Source organism: Platalea leucorodia (assembly GCF_965183815.1).
Source record: "Platalea leucorodia genome assembly, chromosome: Z".
In the NCBI taxonomy this organism is placed as follows: Eukaryota; Metazoa; Chordata; class Aves; order Pelecaniformes; family Threskiornithidae; genus Platalea; species Platalea leucorodia.
In genome coordinates, this window is record NC_138858.1 from 10,601,664 (window position 1) to 10,624,643 (window position 22,980).

General features: G+C 46.3%; 1 protein-coding gene across 8 annotated transcripts in view; it reads right to left on the reverse strand.

The window, feature by feature from the left end:
* FAM219A (family with sequence similarity 219 member A) overlaps positions 1-22,980 on the reverse strand; it is a 104,695-nt gene that overhangs the window by 38,881 nt on the left and 42,834 nt on the right. For 4 of the 8 annotated variants that reach the window (XM_082336164.1, XM_082336163.1, XM_082336161.1 and 1 more), the window contains exon 2: positions 8,493-8,592. In XM_082336164.1, the coding sequence (XP_082192290.1) occupies positions 8,493-8,592 (100 nt within the window). Of the gene's footprint in view, positions 1-8,492; positions 8,593-8,824; positions 9,099-17,155; positions 17,346-22,980 lie in introns of those variants that run through there. The other 4 variants (XM_082336158.1, XM_082336157.1, XM_082336159.1 and 1 more) reach the window with 2 other exon arrangements.

Below are 22,980 nucleotides of genomic sequence, written 5' to 3' on the forward strand. Positions count from 1 at the left end.
TGGCTAAAGGATGGCCAGATAATGCCCAACAAAATGATTCAGCCACCTTACAGCCTCCTCCTTCGTGACTTTTTATCTGAAGGTATATTAGCCAAGAGTGGTGTGTGCAACACAAGATGTGAGTGGGCATGTGTCTCTTGACTTGCGAGGTACTTGGGTACCCAGTGACTTGTCACGGGAGAGGTGCATGTATGACGGTTGAGGGCTGGGAAAGGTCAGCAAAGCCCTGGTGGGATAGCATAACAAATCAAGCAAATTGCAGTGACAGAAAGACTAGGCTCCTTTGGTGAACATCGTGCCACATCATGCTCATACTCACATGCTCATGCTTTGCTCCTGCAATTTGCTGACTGGTACCTCCCTTCCCTCCATCTCACCCACTTACACACTCCCTCCGGCCCAGAGCTCTCTGCTGCACTCCAGCGAATTGCTCTGTTCCAGTTTCTCTTAATGGCTTTACTGTTTACCCAAGCCTGTGTCAGCTACAGTGTCTCATGCACCTCTTCCTTTCTGCCCCTCTATTTCTCCTCTAACTAATCTGCAATAATATGCCTGTCACAACTGTTTTTCTGCCCTGACCTTTGCTGCTCTGTCTGCAGACAGCCCACACTGTCCTTAACATGATGCAGCTGTTCACTCTCTCATCCCCTCCAAAAAGAGCCTGGGGATATCCTACAGGAAGGATGCTACAATGAATCTGCGTACACAATTTTTCTTATAAATGGAAAGAGTAATAACACATGAAATAATGTTTAAATAAATTCCTCCCAAGCCCCAGGAGACCTCCGAGTGGTAGGCTGCACTTCTATCTTCATGAAGAAAATCAATAGCAGTGCTATATCGCCGCTGTGCTCCGGCTTCCACATTACTCATCCCCCCCGTACAAAGTACAGACTGTGTTCAAGGAAGTGGGTGCTCCCAGGGGAGGAAAATGGCTTTGTGCACTTAAGGTAATGATGTCACTTGAGGTCGCCATGCAAACAGTTATGGATATGGAAATCTGTAGTTTTATCAATAGAGCTGGAACCTGGGGACCCAGCTTAAGAGTTACAGCTTTTTTATAAAATGTTTCCCTAATTTACCTACAGAGCTTCTTCCCAGAAACAACAGCTGCTGTACCTAATTAGCATTAATCGCCTTGCAACTGGGAATAGTACAGTACTTGAGGTACTGACAAAAGGATGCAATAATGGCATTGATTTCTCCAGTCTACTACAACGTCCCCTTATTATGCTGTTTTCTGTATGAAAAGCTTGGAAGACACAAGCTGTGAAGCAGACTGGGAAGGGATGATGCAGAAAAGGAGCCACGGATGCAGGCAGGGACTGAGCCGTTCAGCCTATGCAAGGTGCCTGCTGCCTGCTCTGTTTGGGACTGCATCTCCCAGCACCAGTTTTCATATTGACCTGAGGCAAGAGCAGCCCTGGAAGGGGATCTCTGAGCAAGGCACCCCTTTGAACAGCACTGGGGTAGGATGCTCTGCTGTGCGCTTGATGGAGATGCTTTAAAACAAGCTCTGAACCCACACCCAGCCCTAGAAGAGGGGGTTAAATAACTACACCAATTGAAAGATCAGTCTCAGGAGCCACATGGGGAGATAAAGGCAGTCTGTCCTTTACTGGTATTAGAGATCATCTGTAAAGTTTCAACCAGAAATGCACCAGTTTTGTTATGTTGAACCCTGAGGGCTTTGTAGTTCTCAGATCATTGACTGATATTCCCAGTACTACTCCTCCCTGATCATACAGCAATTCAGTATCTGCCATGAAAGTACAGCAACAGGCTGGAAGGCAGGACCTAACGCCACAGATGTGTCATCAGCCTCTGTCCCCAAATGGACTATCTATCTCCTCTGTTCATTTCAGCCCCCACCAAGAGGGAGCTCAGTCATAAATTAGATCCTCAGTTTTGTCCAAGTCAAGCACACCAGGGAGCAACATGCTGTATTTCCTTGCAACAGGGTTTCTGTTGCTGTTTACCCCTACCAGAGTTGCTTGCTCTAAGTGAACATCATTCCAGTTACTTGCTTCAGGTTTTTGAGAATCGTGTTTGTTAACAAGCAAGAAATAATCCAATAGCATAAGCAAAATAATTCAGTGCTTGGAAGCGAATGCGCCTAATTGGTGTCTCCACGCAGAATCCCCATCCCCAGCTAGAGACTGTGGAAGACAGAGCTACGAACTCCTCTGCTGTCACCAAATAAAATCTTAGGATGTTTATACATCCTAAGATGGAGAGGCGGGACTGGTACAGGAAGAAGCAGAAGCAGACAAGAAGCCTTGGTGGTCTCATCTGAGATCTCTCCCTGGAGGATGAGCACTATGGTTGTTTGTCAAAGAATGACTTTTTCTACCAAGATTCCTTCACCTCTCCCTGAGCCATCTGCTTGGCTCAGGCCCCACTACAGCCGTTCACTTGCTCTCGTCTCCTTCTTGTCATACAGAAAGCCAAAAGGCCAGGCTGGGGTGACTCAAGAGGCTTTTATGCTCACCCTACCAACAAGTCCAGGCTCCTGGCGAGCAGAATTTCCTCCCCAGCAGTAGCTGGGCTTTGGCTGACCTGCTTTCAGAGCAGCCTAGAGAAAAAAAGCAACATCCTACAGTGCAGCTGGCAGGAGGAAAGTGTTAGTATACTATTAATGAAATAGCTCTGCTTTGTTAGTGTTACAATAGCTTCCTGCCTCTTGAAGCAAGGAAAGTTTCTGGTTAGGTTGGTGGATTATGATCTTGAGCTACAGCAGTTTACACCAGAGGCAACTTTGTGACACTTCTTACGGGGCTGACTAATATCAGCCACTGTGCTTTTTGGTATTAAGATAAAAACCAGCATGAGATCTAAGCCAGAAGGTGAACAAAAGAGTAGCTAGGAAAACAGGAAAATTATCTGCTACATTTGCAATTCAGGTCATTTTTTTACAAGAAGCTTTGCAAAGAAAATCTAAACCAAAAACTATAAACACTTTCAAGGCTTCATGAATATGAACTAGGCTTCCTCTTGGTCATATGGCAGGAGACCTCATCTGCACGTAGCTCACTCAGTCTTGATGTGGGACCCAGTTTGCCTAGCTTAGACTCTCATTTTTCACATACTTTTAAGCACCCCACTGAGCAATCTTCCAAAACCAGCACCTTACTCTCTATCTAGTCCAAGGAGAGGAGGTGCTTACATCTAAGGCAACAGGTATCTCGGAGGGATGAAGGCTGCTATGAGTGTCTCTGTCTGTCTGCCTCTCTCCCATATGTTCATCTGCAGATGGGGATGCGGGAAATTTACTGCCAAACTCCCAGAGTGGTGGATGCACTGATGAAGATGCCACCGCCGCAATCCTTCATCACCACTGTAGCTTGTCCTGCAGCACTCCAACCAATTGCCACGTTGCCCGTTCTGTTTTAACATGGACTGTCAGGTCATTGGCTGCTAGGTAAGACAAACAGACTGTCTGGATGGGGATTTCAGTGCAGAGAAGGGAAATTAAAAATGCAAAACAGAAAAACAGATGGCATAAGCTTCATTAAAATCGTATCTCATCTCCTGGGGATACCATGAGGATCTGTTGCCTTCCAGTGGATGCGGAGCCCCTGAGATTTACACTTGGGGATTATCCTGTTCCTCCCTCTCTCCTTATCACAACTCTCTTCTGTTTTCAAAAGGCTTGTGGTACGTGCTCCATCTGGACATGCCTCCTAATAAGGATGTGCTGGAGACATCTCATAAGCACTAATGCACACCCAGCTCCCCCCAGTGCTGTCGGGAGCCTCCTTATCAAGTGATTTGAAAGAAAGAAAGAAGCATGGCTGAGCCTTGCAGCTCCTGACAGAAAGACCAAGTGGGAGAGTGGGAGTGTTAAAGAGTAACAAATACATAATTAATATGGATATAATATCAATAAGGGTTTAAGATGATGAACTGCATGAACAGGGAGATGTTATTTCCCCTTGGTGTGAGGTTCTCCTCTTTTTTGATGTGGACCCAGCAGCAAGCTAAATGTTTTACTGTTCCACTTATAAACCAGGTGTAACCTTTAAGAAGTCACTAGAAATATAAGCCACTTGTGAAGTTTTTCTTGTATCTAACTGACCCCCCAAGCAAACACGTGGCCAAATGTATTTATTCAGAGGGGGAGAAACAACCAAGGAAAACACAATTCAAGCAGCAGGATAAATCCCTGTTCAGTGCATGCAGCACAGCACTCTTTCTGTCACACTTCAATCACTGTGGCCTCTGGAAGTAAAAGTTGTATTCATGCTGGGTTGGTATTTAATTGAGCTGACTTGAACCAAGCTTCCAGCAAGAACATATGACAGATTTATGTATGAATCTTCACAGAGTGAAAAATGACATTTATCCACCTTCCATCAGAGCATTTGACATTTGAACGATCGATTCTGATTTAACAGTGAAAAATGTCACTATCCATATGGAAAACCTGCAATAGGATTAAACCCCTGGTTGCTACCATCCCCAACAATGGCTCCGCCAGTTAAGCTATTAAACATTTATGTACTACCTTAACTTTGCCTAGCCTTAAAGAGAGTAAAAAAAACAATCAAAATCCTGACACGTTTAATGTGGAAGAGACAAAAAAATCTAATTAGAGGAACATGGTCCAGAGCTGGGAGATGTGAGCCATTAAACTGCTTGAAAATTGTAAAGGCTGGGCAGATTTTAAGAATAACAGCAGGAGGGGCTGATGTGGATTAAAGCATGTTACGCTGGCTACGGACAATAGCATTAGTCTCGTTTTGCCGCAGGTAACCTAGAGCTCATCTGGGTATGGCTAAGAGCAGATAGTCAATCCAAATGCCACTAGATATGTGTTCACCTAACTAAAGAGGCACACTGTTTCCACAGGCAGAGAGAGAGGTGTTTGAGCAGACTTCTCTCCGGAGACAAGGCAGGAAGATGCTTGCAAGACAGCTCCTCTTAAGCACCTTCATAGGCATATTGTGGTCAGCACTGAGTGTTCACTGGGCAGGAGCACTAGCTGGAAAGGAGATCCTGGCAATGGTACACCTCTATCTACTGCAAAAACTCTTCAGACTCTTCCAATACCTCCCTTTGCCTCTTTACTGATGGATAGTAGCATTCAGCACTGGCTAAATGAAATAAAATTTTCTCTATGTGGAAAAGCAGAAGTTCTGGCAGAAAGACTAATCATTTTGTTGTATCTGATCCTTGGAAAAAAAGCTGGTAAGCTCTGCAGAAGTGTGACTATGGCATATTTTGATGTATTAGTCCATTTTAATCATTATAGAATCATAGAATCATAGAATCGTTAAGGTTGGAAAAGACCCTTAAGATCATCGAGTCCAACCATCAACCTATCACTGCCAAGTCCATCTATACCATGTCTTCGAGCACCGTATCTATCCGTTCTTTAAATACCTCCAGGGATGGAGACTCAACCACTTCCCTGGGCAGCCTGGTCCAATGCTTGACCACCCTCTCGGTGAAGAATTTTTTCCTAATATCCAACCTAAACCTCCCCTGGCGCAGCTTGAGGCTGTTTCCTCTCGTCCTATCACTTGTTACTAGGGAGAAGAGACCGACCCCCACCTCGCTACAGCCTCCTCTCAGGTAGTTGTAGAGAGCGATAAGGTCTCCCCTCAGCCTCCTCTTCTCCAGGCTCAACAACCCCAGCTCCCTCAGCCGCTCCTCACCAGCCCTGTGCTCTAGACCCTTCACCAGCTTCGTTGCCCTTCTCTGGACACGCTCCAGCACCTCGATGTCCTTCTTGGTGTGAGGGGCCCAACACTGAACACAGGACTCGAGGTGCAGCCGCACCAGTGCCGAGTACAGGGGCACGATCACCTCCCTGGTCCTGCTGGCCACGCTATTCCTCATGCAAGCCAGGATGCCATTGGCCTTCTGGGCCACCTGAGCACACTGCTGGCTCATGTTCAGGCGGCTGTCAACCAACACCCCCAGGTCCTTTCCCGCCAGGCAGCTCTCCAGCCACTCCTCCCCAAGCCTGTAGCGTTGCATGGGGTTGTTGTGACCCAAGTGCAGGACTCGGCACTGAGCCTTGTTGAACCTCATGCAGTTGGCCCCAGCCCATCGATCCAGCCTGTCCAGGTCCCTCTGTAGGGCCTTCCTGCCCTCCAGCAGATCGACACGTTACGTGTCGATTAGTTACATTACAATCAACTAATGTAACAGACTTCCTCTACCTTAGTCACCTAGAGTTGGTAAATTCCACTTTACAGCAGATTGAGTTTCTCCTGTCATATTTTTGTCATTTTTTTATTCCAGTTTTCATGTTTTTTTCTCTATGGTATTTCTGAGTCTTTGTTGTACTGATGTCTCCTAAATATGCTATGACTAAATTTTCTTTGCTGACTCCTGCTTTTTGTGTCAAAGTCATTAATGAACATATAAATGAAATGACTGTTGGAGAACTCCATTAGCAATCTCCTTTCTTCTGAAACTTTCTCCTTCAACAATACCTGATGGGTTTTGAGTTTCTGGGTTTCTCAATCTACTGGCTTTGCTTAAGCACTTAGTTTATAAATCTGAGCTTTGTTACAGATCTACCTCAAATTACGTTTTCATTTAATTTGCATGAATTGAACTTGTTATCCCTGAATCCAAATCTACTTCCTATGATTACATCTCCTGCAATGTCCTCGTGACTTACCAAAGCCAAGTCTAAAATAGCACCATTTTCTGTCACATTAGTGAATCTCTGGAGGATATTTTTATTGCCTAGAAATGCAAGAATATCTCAGACTTACCAATAATAGCATCAATTGCTCTCCAACCTGGTTCCTGATGTTAAATTATCCAAAACAACTATTGCAATAGTAATTATCTCTCTAATAACATTACAGAACCCTCCTGGCAGTGAAAAAGGATCCTGGTGGCATATGGCATGCTGGCAGTGATAATTTTTTACCAAACTGTGAGTTGTGCTGTCATTAACACATACTGCTGCTCCCTGCCTTTTCCTGAAAAACAGCCACTGGTTTTAGAGTATTCATAGAATCATAGAATCATTAAGGTTGGAAAAGACCTCTGAGATCATCGAGTCCAACCGTTAACCCAACTGCCAGGTCCACCTCTAAACCACAAGAGGTGGTCCCTAAGCACCACATCCACACATTTTTTGAAGACTTCCAGGAACTGTGATTGCAGTCATTGATTATGACTGCGATTGCAGGACAGACCTATTGTTCCAATGCACTTGCTCATATCCTGTATCAGTAGCTCAAGGTCCTCCACTTTGCTGTATGATCTTGCTGCTTTTGCATATCCAAATTTCTGTCTTCCTAGTCACTCTTTCAGTGAGATCTTGACTATTCAACTACTTTCTTTTCCTGTCTATGGGTCTACCCTGTAACATTCCTTTCTGCACTGCTATAACCAGATTTGTCTGATTATTCAATATACCACGTACTCAGGCAGAGCCTTGAGACTTCACAACCGCTCCCCAGCCTTTTCCTGCTGTTTCTTTAAGGTTCCTCTTATAAATGAGGCCAACACTAGTGTTTGCAGTAGTACTGCAGGTCCTTGGGTAAAACGTATCTATTGAGAACACCTCTTCATAATCACACACCAATGCCCAAACTTTCCCAAACTTTCTTCAAATCTTAGCTGTCTGCTGACCTTCCCTGTCACTCATTTGGTAGGGGCCAGAGCTATTCCACTGAACGTGTGGGCACCCACTTCTTTCAGAGCCTTCCCCAACATGGCATAGTCACCCTCAATCAGCTCCAGCAGCATCCTCTCAATGTCATTTGTTCTGATGTGAAGGACAACCAGGGGACTGTTTCCTGCTCCTATTGGGAAATTTTCCAGACTGAGATTCTCATTTTTTATCCACGCTCTGAGCAAAAAAGCACACTGTTCCTTTGACTTGTCCTTCATCAGGTTCTTGAGGCTGTGTGGCACAATAGTGGCTCAGGTTTTGGAGGCAGGACAGCGATGTGTGAATTGCTGTCCTCTTGTAAGCATCTGCCTTGCGAGGAAGCAGTGTATTGTGCTAATTGGACAATCCTGCTTCCAGAACTTAAAAAATATTGCTCAGAAATAGCACAAATATTTGTATGTGAACCTTTACAGACCTACAAGCCCTCCATCTCACAGTAACACAGCTCTGCCTTTTCCTGGTAGTGGCCCACATCTCTGATCCTTCCCCTTTTGTTTGCAGTTATTCTGTCTTCTTTTTACAGTCCCTCTATATTATCTTCATTCTTTATCCAGCCAAGCCTTGATCTTAGCTTGATAAAAATCTGTAGGTTTGAAAAGCTATGCCTTCCTTTCAAGGCATAGCTTCCTCCTTCTACCACAGTCCAAGATACAGGGTCCTTACATGTTTGTAGGTCAGTTCCCTCAGCAGCAGAATCACAATGATAAAACTGCTCTGCGAGTTGTTCGAGCCGAGCTGGCGTGCTCAGCCACGTGCATGGAGATCTGCATACGATCTCACGAGCACCTCACTGTATTTTAGACCTTGGATTCAGCCTTTTCACTCTCCATCAGCAAAGACTCACCTAATTTCACTTGAAGTGGGGACGGCTTATAGTTCATGGCTACAGTCTCTCCCTCTCTCGTATCACAATCTCTGTCCGAAATAGATGCAGCTGTTGGATCCTGTTAAGAAAGAAAAGGAAACAAAACGGAACGGTTTAGCTAAAAGTTATGCAGTCTCTTCTCTAACTGGCTGTTAGGCGAGTTCATCCCCACCCGCATTCAGAGGGAGCAGAGAACATGCCCGTGTTTTGAACAGCTGAAACCCAGGGGCAAAACACAGAACTCTGGAAGCACATTTAGTATGCTAAAAGTACCTCTGGAAACGCCAGATTTCAACATCAGACTTACTTACATGATGGATGATACTGGGAATATAATGTGGAAGGTGGGTCATCAGTTCAAATTCAGCCTGGGCTGGCAGTAGTCGCAAACCATTTTCATGTGATGACTCTTTGGGGTGTTGTATGAAATGCATTTACAGTTTCAGCCGAGTTCCAAGTGGACCAGTCAAACTCATGATTAAAACTAAAAAGCTCATGACCACCTGTGTGAAAGTCCAGCTCAGAAGGAACGAGGATTGAATGAGTAGGAGAATTCAATCTCCAGTTCCTTTTGGGAGATGGATGAAGAAGTCTGTACTTCCCATGCTGGACCTATTTTGCGGCCAATCAAAAAGACTTAATTTCAGTATCTGTCAGCACAGCACCTTTCACTGTCACTGAAATCCCCCCGAAAACCAAAGCTCCCCAAACACGGAGTCTGCTCTATCATGCCTACTTGCAGAGAACCTAAACCACGTAGTGTTGTACTCTATGGTACAGCACATCAAAGGGTTCAGAGAGAGACAAACTACCTATTCAGTCAGTTCTACCACTGCTAAAAATATTTAACGTCCTTTCACAGCAAACTTCAGACCTGCTGGAACCATCTCTACTTAGCACCATAGTGAAAATTAAAATTGCTTTTCAAACGTGGTCACTTCTTCCCACCTAGAAGCTAGAAACTAAATGGAACATGCATATATATATACACATGTATGTGTATGTAAATTTGGATTTATAATAGGTGGAGCTGCACAGGGAAAACAAACATCCAGTATTAGGCCCAATATCTGAAGAAACCATCACCTTGTAAGAAATGGAACAAAGCATCAGAAACTAAATACTAGAAAATACCATTCCAAATCGGTGAATTGATATTGTCCATCTCTCAGTTTCTGGAGTTTATATTTTGTACACAATTTCTTATAAAAATGCAACCCATCATTTGGCACTGCCACCTGTATGCAAGGCAGAGTCACTGAGTTTCAAAGCAAGGTACCATCGCTCTTTGCTCTCAGTAAAAAAATCACTCTCCCTTCCTCCCCAGTGCCTGCCTTCTCTCTGCAGTGCACATTAGCTCTTTTTAATATACTGTGCTTACGAGATAAAATGTGATTCTTGAATTAGGCTCTGTCTTCATAGAAACTTGACAAATAACATATGTAGGGTTATAAAGTTTTATCAAAATTCTGCTCCTTTGCACTGTCCAGGAGACTTTGACAGTACTTGAAATGGTTGGTGTGTACAAGACTTTGCATTCAATGACATTAAATAGATAATGCCGAATGATGTGCGATTTCTGCTTTCCTCTAATGCAGGCACTGCTGCACTTTTCCTCTAAAGCAGCAGTTTAATGGCTGGTTAAAAAGGTTAGAGCAGGTTGCGAACAAACAAGCCAGTCTCCAAGAGAACGCAGTTAGGCATAAATGATGAATCACATGCATTTTGGGTTAAAAATCCTACTTTAATAACCACACTAAATGGCAAAATACAGCAGTTGAATGGCAAAAATACAGCAGTTGAAATTAACTGGAGCTAAAAGTGAAGTGGTATACAGAAGAAAAACAATTTCAACTTTATAAATGAAAATGACAAGCTGTAGCTAGCTACTGTCACTCAAGGAAGAGATCTCGGATGACAGGTTCCACCAGGACTCTCCAGCCAGGGAGAGACGATGGACGGGGTCTCTGGGAGAAGTCTACATAGTCCTGAGCAGGGTGGGAAGGCGAATAGGGATCAGCTAGACCTTATTTTCTACAAGCATCAGATACCACGTGGCAGTTAACAGGCAGCAGCTGGAAACAAACTCAGTACTTCTCTATACAGCAGATGATGTGCTACTGTGGATGCTAAAAGGCATTCCTGTGGGCTCAGGAAAGGGTGGGAAAAATGAATGGAAGGAATATCCATCAAATCCAACAGCACTGCTTCTGGCTCAGGCTGCCCCCAGGCACAGACCACTGGAGCAAGGGAAACAGGGAGGCATTCACTGCGGGCTCACCCTGTTCTCGTCTCCTTAGGGACATGACACAGGGATAGGTGAGACGTTTAATCTGACTTGAAATAGCCATCCTTATTTTCTGTGTCAGCATCTATTCTATGATCCCAGCTGAAGACCAGTTCTTGTGGTATCGTCGTAACACGGGATCGGTCTCCAACACACCCAGCTGAAGGGGCCAGACCAGAATCCAGGCTGTAGTAAAGGATATTCATGGGAAAGGCCAGATAATCCAAAGGACATGGCTGTCTCCTGGACATGCTAGAAACCCTCCAAGAGGGATGTGTAGGGTGGTAAGTGGTACCGCTTGAGTCCATGCTTCCCAGACGAGAACCTTTTCTCTGACAGTCTGGGAAAAGCCAGGATACAGCCGTCTTTAAGGAGCATGACTCCAAGAGCTGGATGCTTCCTAGTGCTACTGAACACAAACAAGCCGTTGGAGCCCCAATCTGCTGGCTGCATGAAGGCATGGGAGTAGACATATTATGGCAAAGGACACGGTGTGATGGCCACATACTGCCGCCTGTGCTGGTGCAGTCCAGCATAGAGCTACGTGAGCTCACAGCCAGAAGTTCCCATGGCAGAGAAAGGGCCTGGCCACTTGGACTAGCTCAGGTTCACACTGTTAAAATTACGCTTAAACTCTTTAAATCAAAACCAGCCCTTACTTTTCTCGGAAGCTGATGTGCTGACAGTAGCTTTTCCGTGTGGGTAACCTGCCAGTGACATTAGACATCCATTTGCATGAACAGAGGGAGGGGAAAAATGTTCTGAGGCGCCTTTGAGGATTCAGACTCTGGTCCTGGACCAGAGGACTCAGCTGGAGCAATCTCAAAGCTGAGCTCTAGACCAAACAAATAGAAAACACTTCTTAGACCTCCAGAGAAAACAAAGGTGATTTTCAAAGAGCGATTCATTCCATCCTGTCTTAGACACTCATCTTAAAAGGAGATGAATCCACCCCTGGAGATGTGTCTCCCTCTCCCCACTGACTACAAAGGAGGCTTGGCAACTGGTGGAGACTGCATCCCTGCTTCTGACACTGGAGCTGAGAATGATGAAGGACACAGCAGCAGAGTCCATAATAATGCCAGCGCACACCAGGAACTCATCTCCAAGGTTTGGAACGACACTCTTCTGCCCCAGCAGCATGGCACCTCTACAGCAGACCCGCAGGAGAACATGTTATGGCCACACAACAGACCCATGGCTTGCACAGAGGGATCACGAAGCACCAGCAGAGTCTGGGTGACCACCGCTGTGTGCCCGGGCCAGGCCCACTCCCCACCCTGAGAGTAAAATGGATCCAAAAGGGAACTGAGCTGGGCCAGCGACAGTCCCCAGTGCCAGCAGGTATCTGTCCCTGGCCCAGGAGTGCCAAGGCACTGCCGTATTTCCCATCTGTCGCTTCATATACGTTCTGCAGCAATGCACAGGACTCCATAGTAACAACCCCGGCCGCGAGAACAGCAGCATTCCCACGGCAGCTCGTCTGGAGCTGCCTCTTTCCATGAACACACTTTGCTTCTCTGCATACTGAACGGGTGCATTTCTCTCTCTATAGCTCATCCACCCAGAGAAGCATTTACTTGACTAATTAGCCTCTCGCTTGTGAATGCCTATGAGCACGCTGAGCACCACCGCAGGCTTTTTCTATTGGAATTCACTTGGCGATTTTGTCCTTTTTTACAAGCCTCCCTAAACTGATGCATTCAGCCCTGACCCCAACGTCAAAATCTCAGCTACATGGTGTGACTGGTCTCACGCCAGATGATGTGATTTCTCTCTGCTCGCTGGGGAGAACACAGCACTCCCAATCAAAAGGCAAGTGCCAAGATGTGGCTGCAGGGGCTCTAAATGGCTATGAGAATTTAATACATTTAAGGGATTTTTTGTGCCTGAGGCCTCCTTATGTCTTCCTTCCTAGCGAAAAAATACATTTAGTCAGGCCACTGCATGAATGTTTGGCTGGGGCCAGAGTTTAATCAAAGTTTTCTCTGCACATACTCACAGCAGGGCATGCACAACCACAGCATTCGAACGGTGGGGCGGTTCCTTACTAGTATGTTTTTTTTCTACAGGCTCAACACAGTGGACCTTGAAAACTGCCCTCCTGCTAGGTACAGCCATGTCCTACAGTGTGTATCATGTGCCATTTCTAAACATCAGAAATTAGTTCCAGTGAACCTTCATGGAGCAGGAGTGCTGTGAATCCTTGGTATGCAGGGGCACAGAGAGAAGGTGAAACCACTTTAAACTGAAATCAGAGGTTTAAGGAAGATGGTATGCTCAGCAGGGTTTTTATTCTTTTTTTTCAAATTCTCCCTTTCCTTTTCGCTGTACTTAGCAAGAACACAACATCTGCCATAATGCACCAGGTCAATAGCCTTTTTACTCTTATCATCTACCTCTCCCACACTGACTACGGGGGGAAACAGCCCCAAACAGCCAGAAAACTGTGCAGTTACACCCTGAGCAATGGAGCTCAGGGCTGGGTACAAACACACCCCTGTAGCACCTTGGAAAATGCAGCTTCCTTTGCCTTCCTTCACAGTTAATGCTTCTGACATCTTGCAAGCCTAACAAGCCTCTGCTTTCCACCCTGCAAATCCTCTGGGACCCCAGTGCATCCAGAAGGGAATGGGCACACGCAGTTTCTGTGGCCTTCAGGTGCCCCATAAAAACAGCTGGAAACCGAGATGTCTCTATCATCTGCCCACCCTTCCCAATCCTAAAAATTAGTCATTTTTACAGCGCTAAGAAAATGTTCTCCACTGTGCCGTCTGTGGGAAATTCTATGACCATTAAAGCAGCTCTACTTTTTGATAAAAGCAGAGGGACATGGTTGCCCTTACCCTCTGATCTCAAGGAAAGACCCAATATACAGGGCTTTACCCACGACTTCTCTCCACAGTTCAGAGGCTTTGGTCTGATCATCATCAGCTGAATCAGTATGAGCTGACTGCTCAGCAGTATCACCCAGTTACCTTCTCTCTCTCTCCCGTACCAACTGATGATGAGGTTGCTGTCTTCTATCCAGCTTAAAGACGCTGGATGTCTTGGTACCAACCCGTGTGTGATAGCCTACAGTGAGCGCTCGCAGCTCAGTAGACTCCTGCTTTCTGAAGCTGCCCATGTGGATCACACGCTGCAAACAAATGCTAACAAGAAAGGACAAGCCCAAGTGTTTTGCTTCTTTTCCACATCAAACACTCTGTCTGGAAAATTTGATAGATGTTCTGTGCTCGAGAGACTGACTTAGTAAGCAGAAAAACAAGTGAGAAACCACACGCACCCCAAATACAGGGGGTACATTCGGGTCACCAAGAAGTTTCTATCATTCCCATGTTGTCACCCCAGACTCTCAGGCTAGAACATTGCTCCTGCTAATAAATATTTATGCCTTCAGTCTCTCTGCCCTGGGAACAGAAAATCCTATGCCATTTGCAGATTCACTCTGCCTCAAGCTGTATCGCACTAGGTTATCCCGAGAAATGCAGCTGTAGGCAGCAGGCTTCTGGGGAGGGGGCTGTGATGTGCACAGGTGGGTATGTAAAAGCATGATCTCACGGTGTTTTGAACCGTGAGGCTCTGCGGCCTCTAGGTATCACTACAATATAGACATGAAATATCTATGAACATGAAGCACTTAAAAAAAATCACTGGGAACAAAACCACTGGGAACCAAGATGTGCATATTCTGTCTATGTGAGAAATGGCATAAAAGGAGAGGATCAAAGGCTGTGCAGTGGATCAAGATGAATCAACCGTATAGGTGAACAACGGTCAGTAATAGCATGTTCAGCAAGAGAAAGTGGCACAGGGGGATGTATGGCAGGTATGGAACCTGCAAACCTCACAAAAGACTCTCTCGTGCTCTTCTCCATATCCCTCAGGCTTCAGCTTAAACACACAGTTTTGGAGCCCATTATTTCAAGGAAGATGTAATCCCCTCAGCAGTCCTATAGATAAAAGCTAGAAGCTACAACCATCCAGGAACACTGTAAGAATGGGGTTGTTCAGAGAAGAAAGGGGAAGACTAAGGAGGGGTACAATAGCTGTCTTCAGATATAGAAAAGGCTGCCACAGTGAAAAAGGGAGTAATTTTCTTTTTCATGTTTCTGATCACCGGAATAAGAAATGATTGCCTTAAATTGCAGCAGGGTTGCAAGGAAATATCAGAGAAAACTGCATAGGTAAGGCTAAGGAGCTGTACATTTGCCTGATGAAGTTGTGGAATTGCCATTGCAAGCCCGTTTTAGAAAGCAATTTGTCACACAGAAAGTCAACAGAGCTGATCCAGTTTTGGGGCAGCCTGATCCTGATTTGGTGCAAGCTGATAAGATCTTTGATCTTTTTAGGTCCCTTTCCCCAATCTGTCTTAAGAGGAAAGAAGCCTGCTTCTAAGCCAGACTCATGTAGGCAGAACAGCAGTTTATCCCGGGAACAAGAGGCTCTCCAAACTCCCCTACCCACTGCCAAGGACCATGGCTAGCCTTCACCTTCTCTCTGGGTGAGCTGAAGACAACCATCTTTTTTCTAAGTCTCACATGTTGAAGGAACTCCAGAATCACACGGTGACCAGAGCAGAAGGCTCCCAGGAGGACGTGGGTGTCACTTTTCATCAGCATGTCCATGCTGCTGGATCCAGAGCACTAACTGCTCATCTCAGCATCACCACCCAGTACCAAAGGGGAAATAAATGGTATTTTGGTGACACAGCGACTGATGCACTGAAAGACATTCTGATAGCTACTGACTCAGTTTCAACAAAGCAGTAAACAACAACTGTTTATTGACTTTCTACTAGCTCTGCCAATGCACCAGTTACAACATTGCTGTTTCTCTTTTCTGAGCAACTGCGGAACAGATCTTATTTAACAGTAACAAATTAGGCCTGCAATATCCACTTCAAGATCCAGATTTTGAACCTGATTAATTTATAATTGCAAGACAAACTGGTATTTGAAGCCATTGTTTTCAGCAATTGAAAAGCCAGCAGTGTTAACACGATTAAAACCTCAAGTTGTATTAATTAAATTGAACCAGAATGTCACTGAAATGACTTTTTACTGTGTACACCTGCAGCTGGAGTAGCTCAACTCGCTGGCAGGTAACGAGGAGTTCAGGTCTCTGCCTTGTTTCGAATGGAGGCAGAAGAGAAGTGCCAGCCTGCCTGTGTGCCTGTGCCGAAATGCTCCCGTGGAGCCCCGGCCGCGAAGGGTCTGCCCGACTGCCACGTTCAAGCTGAACAAAATGCAGCAAACGGAAAGGCGTAAGCTGTGGAACAGGAACAAGGCGTTTCAGAGGTCTGTTTTCCTAATCAAAAATGACATTTGCAGCACAGGGAAGAAAGTATCCTTTTTTAGATGATGATGTATGACTAATCCAGGGAGTCTACAGCAACAGAGGAAGCACTGATTCAGTAAGTAGACCAAATACTTTAGGAAAGCAACTGAGGGACAAGGAAAAAAAAATGGGAGCAATTACATGACTTCTGTTAGATTTCCCTCCGCAGAACCAGCAGCACAAGCAGCCTCCGGTCCTTTCCTTTCAATCATGATAGAGTATATTTATTCAGAGCATTTCCCTCCAGGCTCTTCTCACACACATAAGCCATCACTATTATCACATGCATTTATAGGTTTGGTACCTTTTGCTAACTTTAAATGACTTAAATTGGATCATTAACATTGCAAATTAGAGAAATGCCACACTGCACTCCCCACTGCTTGCAGCACTTGCCAAGCGGCTGGCATGCAATAACTATTTAAAACTAGCTATTAACTGAGGTATGTTTTCAGGATGCTTCAATAGCAAAACATTTCCTTCCTTGTAAAGGATATATACATGAGGACATTACACCTTTCCTTTTGTACCTCTGATTATACAGCCACAGCTTTATTTAAGGCAATAAAGCATCACAAATTCCTTGGTAGCTATTGTAAGAGTCAGTTTAGCAACCGGCATCTGGCCAAACCAGGATTTCAAAAACCCTCAAACAACTTTACAACTGCTCTTTAAACCTTGACTCATGAGGGAGGATACCCTCAAAATTATTAAAAATGGAGAAACGTGTCAGAGCCAAGGTCATGGTGTGTTTGGAGGACAGAGGCAGGAACAGGAGCCTAGGCTCTTGGCTAAATGCTGTAGCCAAATCCTATAGAAAATTGCAATGCTCTGCCCAGCCCTAGTGCTGCCCACAACAGACCACAGCAGGATTTTCTAGTGACTGAATTCATGCTCATTGGTTAGTGTTCAGAGCTTCTTTCAAAGGTGCGTCCTGTCTTTACTCCTTCAAGGTTTTCAAGGAGCCTCACCAAGAGGCAAAGTCTGTTTTCAAAGAGAGAGTTGAGTTTCCCACCTGAAACGAAGACAACCAGAGACTGTCCCGCGGTGCAGAGAGGTGCTTCCTTCCCATGGACAACCCAACACCCGGAGAAACTGGCTGAGAAAGTGAAGACAAGTGGTGCCATCATTGCTGAAATGCCATGGTCGTGGGCACATACAGAATGGTTTACAGGTCGTCTCCGTACGCAGCTAGGCTGTTCCAGCTGTACGTGAAAGACGAGATCAAAGTTTGCCTAAAGAAAACACTAAAAATGTTGGCTGCTGCTGGCAGATACTGCAGAAATGATATATTCTGACAAAAATGTCCTGGCACAATACAAATGACAGTAGCAGAGTCCTGTTCCAGTGATGTTAAGTTCCCTCCAATGTCCTGGAGATGGGATAATCACTTTCATAGGCCATGGACTGGATCCAGCGTGGCAAATATGATGTTACTAAGCTTTCACAGCCTCTGGCTGTAAGAACAATAACAGGAAAAGCCGGGACGGCTCCACATCCATACCTTTCAACAGACCAAGGGCTCCAGTCAGTGGTTCAATGTCACAGCTATTATGAGCACACCTCTGGGGCCACTTGTTCTTTTCCCGTTAGCAGTTAGGACTCTTTTTTTAAGAAAGGCAGCTGATTTTTACATGTTCAACTTCTATACATGTAAGATGAATGAGGTCTTGCTTTTTGCTCCTGGAATATCCCTGGCACCTTTAATCCAGTCCCTCAGATCCTCCTCTGAGCTGTTTGACTGCTTCTCCTGTTCAATCCTTCTCCAACAATCATTTTTCATCCTGCCTTTCTCCTTCACCTAGTCAATCCCCCTCCTCCCAGAGGCCAGGGGCGTCCGGCTCTGCAGGCTCTCTGAGTGAGGTCTCAAGTCAACGACAAGACCCGCACAATGGACAATGCCACCCGCCAAGTGTCAGCTTGACGTCAGGCGTTTCTGGAATGAAAACGAAATGTGTGCAGACTGCAGAACATTTTTTCAGCCTCTGGATTCATGTTGAAACCACAGGATGCCCTCTCCATCGCACACCTACTTCACGTTTGCCAAGTCTATTGCCTTCAACCCAAGGCACCCTGGGCAGGGTGTTTGCTGTCTATACAAGCTCAGTATGTACGCCTGCACTTTACTCAGCCTGCACTTACAACCAAGGGCATGGATAGATGCTGTAAGTGCTTTCAGCAGGAATCACTGCATCTCCCTTCGGGTATTCAGCCAAAAGTGGCTCAGGAAAGAGTTAAAGTCAGCAGCATGGAAATCTAAAGGACTGAGCACTCTGCTTTCTAGGGAAGCTGAAGATTTGGGAATGCTGCACAGCAAATGCAGTCAGGACATTGAGGGAAGAGCAAATACCTGTGCATTACACCAAGATCAAAGCTACCTCTGGCCCCAGGAAGGAGGGATGCTGAGAAAACCGAGGAAAGGAGACAGGCTGTAAGTGGGATCCAAACAAAGCCCTGGAGTAGCACTGTGGGGGCCCACCACTCTGGGGTGGACGCTTCAAGAGCTTTCTCAGGAATAACAATGGATGCCCAGTGGCATTCAAAGCTCTTTAACAAATCTAAAAACATAGACTCTTCCAACACAACCCAAAAGATGAGCAGCTGCCCAAGGCTCACGCACCAAGCGTATCTGCCACACTGCAGGCAGGTGGGGATCTCGGCAGCAGACACCAGCTTAGCCTGGACGGAGCAGGGGACACCGCCACAGCCATGCTTTCATACCCACCCAGAGCTGCCTCCTGACCCCACAACCCAGGCTGATGGCTTCACAGACTTGATCTTGGTGGATAACACTGACAGCTTTGAGAAGGCAGCACTGGGCAGGCAGGACCGCTCCTGTCCTCACCTTGCCACGCTCAGCGTGGCCACCAGTTCAAAGTCTTCACCATGTTGCCATCAGCAGGGCCTGAGAGGTCACTTGCCCATCCTGCAAATGTGGATCCCGGCATTAAAACCTTACCAGTTTCTCTCCGCTAGTAGAGAAAACAAAGCCACCAAGCTGAGCGCTCAGCAGCCCTTTTTTCTTTAGCACAACGCTTTCAACTTGTCCCAAGAGATGGAGAGCTCAGTCATCAGATTTCCATATTTATAAGGAGAGAGTTTCTGTTTAGCCAAGCTTGTGGCAGAAATAACCCTGCAAACAGCAGCAGGAGCAGCAGCATGGCAAACATGTCTGAGGGGCGGGGATGTGAAAGCCGAGGGAGATCTCAAGTCGCTCTCTACCTTGGCACGGCTTTCCAGCCCTGCGCGAGAAATTGTGAGGGCACAAATCATTTCGGCTTCTAAAATAAGAGCTCGCCTCGCCCCCGCCCGCCACGCCTGTGTCTCCATGACTAATTAGCATCCGGGGGGGATACAGACTCTCCTCTGATAAAGCACTCTTTGGGTCCCCTCTCCCCTGACACCTTTGTATTAGAAATATCCTCATTATGTGACCAATCAGGGAAGCTGAGACAAGGCACAGGAGCCGACTTAAAGGGAAATCGCTGATTTTTATAAATGTGGCTTATAAATTATTCTGTCTCCAAAGGGCAGGGACGCTTCTTCCCCTCCCAATCCTGAAAAAAAAGTGCAAAATTGAGGTCCCTGAAGAAAAACCTATTTTTACTACCATAAGCGGCTTTTATCGTCTCCCCTATTCACTAAGCTTCCTCCCAATTCCCTTGGTTATTGCAGGGTTGCAGTTTAAGCACTGCAAAGGTCCTGGAGAGCCTGCCAGCTCCATGCCGCCCACTGGGGCTGGGCTCAGCAAGGTGTCCGACAGCCCCAGCGCTGCCAGACGCTGCGGATGGGAGGGAAGGGACAAGCCTGGTTAGCATTTTACCACGTTGAGCTTAAAAGTCAGCGGCGCACAAAATGCCAGCCGCATTCCTGGCCGTTCCTCGAGATCGTCTGAAGATATTTAGTGCTGTAATCTTTCACGTAGCACAGTGGGCTGAGCAAAGACCAGAGCATACCTTAAATATTCAGGTAAACTGGGCTTGGCAGGAGCCGTCTGAAATAAAGGCAAGCAGACACCATTTAGTGGCACAAGGAGAGCGTTTTTAAAGGTGAATTTTTTTCCCCTCCATGCTCCCAGCCATTGAGCTGGTCCCATCAGCTCCAGCTTGTCTCCTCGGCCTCCCGTTGACAGCACCAGAAAGAGATATCAGGCCAGACGGCTTCCGTCTCGCTTCTGCTTTGAAGGCAGCCCCTTCATCAGCCAAAATCAAGCCATCTGTCCCCAGCCCCCTTCAAGGAGCTGCAGCAGATTGCGGAGCACGGGAGGAAGCACCACACGAGGTGGGAACAGGAGGTCGAGGGAGCTCACTACACGCACAAAAAGCCAAACCAGATCCCTGGATGAGCTGGGACGAGATGAAAGGGTGACCCTGGGACAGGCTCAGGCACGTGCACGCCGGCTCTCACTTCATTCAGCTCCCTCCGGGCTGCTGCTCCTTCTGCTGCGGAGAGATGGTCCGGCCCCAAAGCCCTGTGCCGGGGCTCCCAAAGGCCTCGCTGGAAGGCAGGCTGCTGTGAGCCATGGAGGGTTTTGCCTGCTTTGCTCACTAAGTGTGACTGCCCATATCTTTGCATTTTGACAGGTTTTTTCATTTGCCAAATGTCTACTCTTTGGGGCGAAATTTTGCACTCTGGACATTTCTCTCAGCCTGATTTGAAATATATATATATATAATTTTATAGGTATAATTTTATATATATAATTATTATATTATGTAATTATAATTATATATAATTATTTTATATAGGTATATTTTTATATATATAATTTTATATATAGATATAAAAAAACCCTTTTTTTGTTGGGGTGGTGTGCTGGGAACACATTTTGTCACCCTGAGCCCTCCCCTCTAAGTGATATCCCTCTCAGCATCTTCAGTCCGAGGCTGAGGCTGATGAGGGCAGGGGATGAGCAGGGAGGGAAGACAGGGTCTGCCAGGAGGACTAGAGCTGTCTGGAGAAGGGGATGGGGGAAACAGACTGGATGGGTAGCTAGGAGGGGAAATAGGGATGGCTGAATGATGTTCCTAGAAGAACTGGTCCAAGAAGACAAGGAAGAGACAGGACAGAGCGAGCGAAAGGCAGTCAGGGTTAAAAGCACTAGAGGAGACAGCTGTCAGACATCTGCGATACGATGTACCTCGGTGCTCTGCAGGGCTTGCACACATGAAGGACAACTGACCGTTGCTGTTACTTCCACAGCTGGTCCCAGACTACCTCTGAGTGAAGCTCCAGAAGCCTTTTTGCAATGAGGGGATATAGCACCCTAACTGGCTCTGTGGCCTGAACTCAGCTAAGGCTGGTAGCACGGAGCAATGTGCTCAGACAGCCCAGAGCCACGCTGCTGCTGCTGTGCCAGGCCACGCTGGCTTTTCCTTATAGTCCATTTTCCTCTGTTAAAACTGCAGGGAACTGACAGATGAAAAAAAAAAACAGCAGGGCTGCTTTGCCAAGCTCTCAAATACAGCTACTGCTGCCTAATCTGAGCCCCTGCAACCTATGTGCTAGTAAACAGTCTTTAATGACATACTCATGTAAACGCTTTCCCTTGGTAATTCAGGAGCCAGCATGTACCTATGCTGGAGATAAATCAGGGTTACACAAGGAAGGAACAGAAGCCCAAGTACATGATTTCTTGCAGAAGTTGCAAGTCATGTAGGGAAGAGGGGAGCAGAGTGCACAGGAGGAAAGATGATCTTGTGGTTATACAACATGGGGCTGTCCTACAGAACTGGGACCTTTATGCTCTTACATGAAATGTGCCAAGTCTCTAAAACCAGATTTCCCACAAAAGGTCACTAATAAGGTCTCCCTCCTCTGCTGGCCTCCTGGACCACAGCCTTGCAGTGTGATATGCTGAGTGCCTACAAATGCTACCAAAGTGAGCGGGAGCTGTGCTTCAAGTAGGTGAAAAGATAGGAATCAGGAGGGGGGAAAAATCATCAGGCGATAGGTATGTTGCACTGAAAACCCCAAATGATCTTCTGGCCTTAACTGGTCTCTGTCTCAAGCCCTTATCCATCCGGCCACCAGATCACAAGAGGGACGGAAGGGATTTTGAGAGGACTAGGGGGATCTGGTAAGGCTTTCTAATCCATCCCCTCACCTAGCAGTAGGGCTGCAGAGATAAACAAGGACTTCGTGAAGTGCTCGGACATGATCTGTCATGCCAAACACCACAGAACAGCCCACAAAATTACTTACTTGGCCATCAGGGGGATTTTGGTTTTATGCCTTTCTTCATCTTGTGTGTGCGTGTGGCTCTGTCATGTCTTTCTGTACCCTGCAGACCTATCCTTCCCCCGATGCACTGGCGTGTCTTCCAACCCTGTTTGCAACCCTGCCAGTTTCCTTGCAGCATCACCCCACTGCCTGTACAGCCTTTCTCCACTGAGCGCTGGGAGAGTGGGAGCACCCAGTGAAGTAAGAGCAAGGGAACTATTACAACAAATCAGAGCAGCAGCCCCGATCTTTACCTCGATCTTACCAAAGGCCTGTGCTCATTCACCCCAAACAAGGTAAGAAATCTCCTTCTGGATGACCTGGCGCTTGGGAAAGTTCTCCTGAGAAAGCCCCAGTAACTAGAGGCCTGCCAGAGGTGCTGAAAAAAGAATGTCTATTCCTTCTCATGCTATTTTTACTTTGGTGCAGATCCCTGCATCCTCCTTATTCATTAACTGGTGGTGTTTTGTGCCAGCGGGTCCATAAGCTGTAGGAATGGATTTGCATCCCAGCCTCTCCCCCTCACCCCAATGACTCAGCTTTGGGACCAGTGTCTTTCACTTGCACCAAGTTCTTAATACCTTGTGTTTTGGAGTAGGAGTTCGGGCATCTACTAAC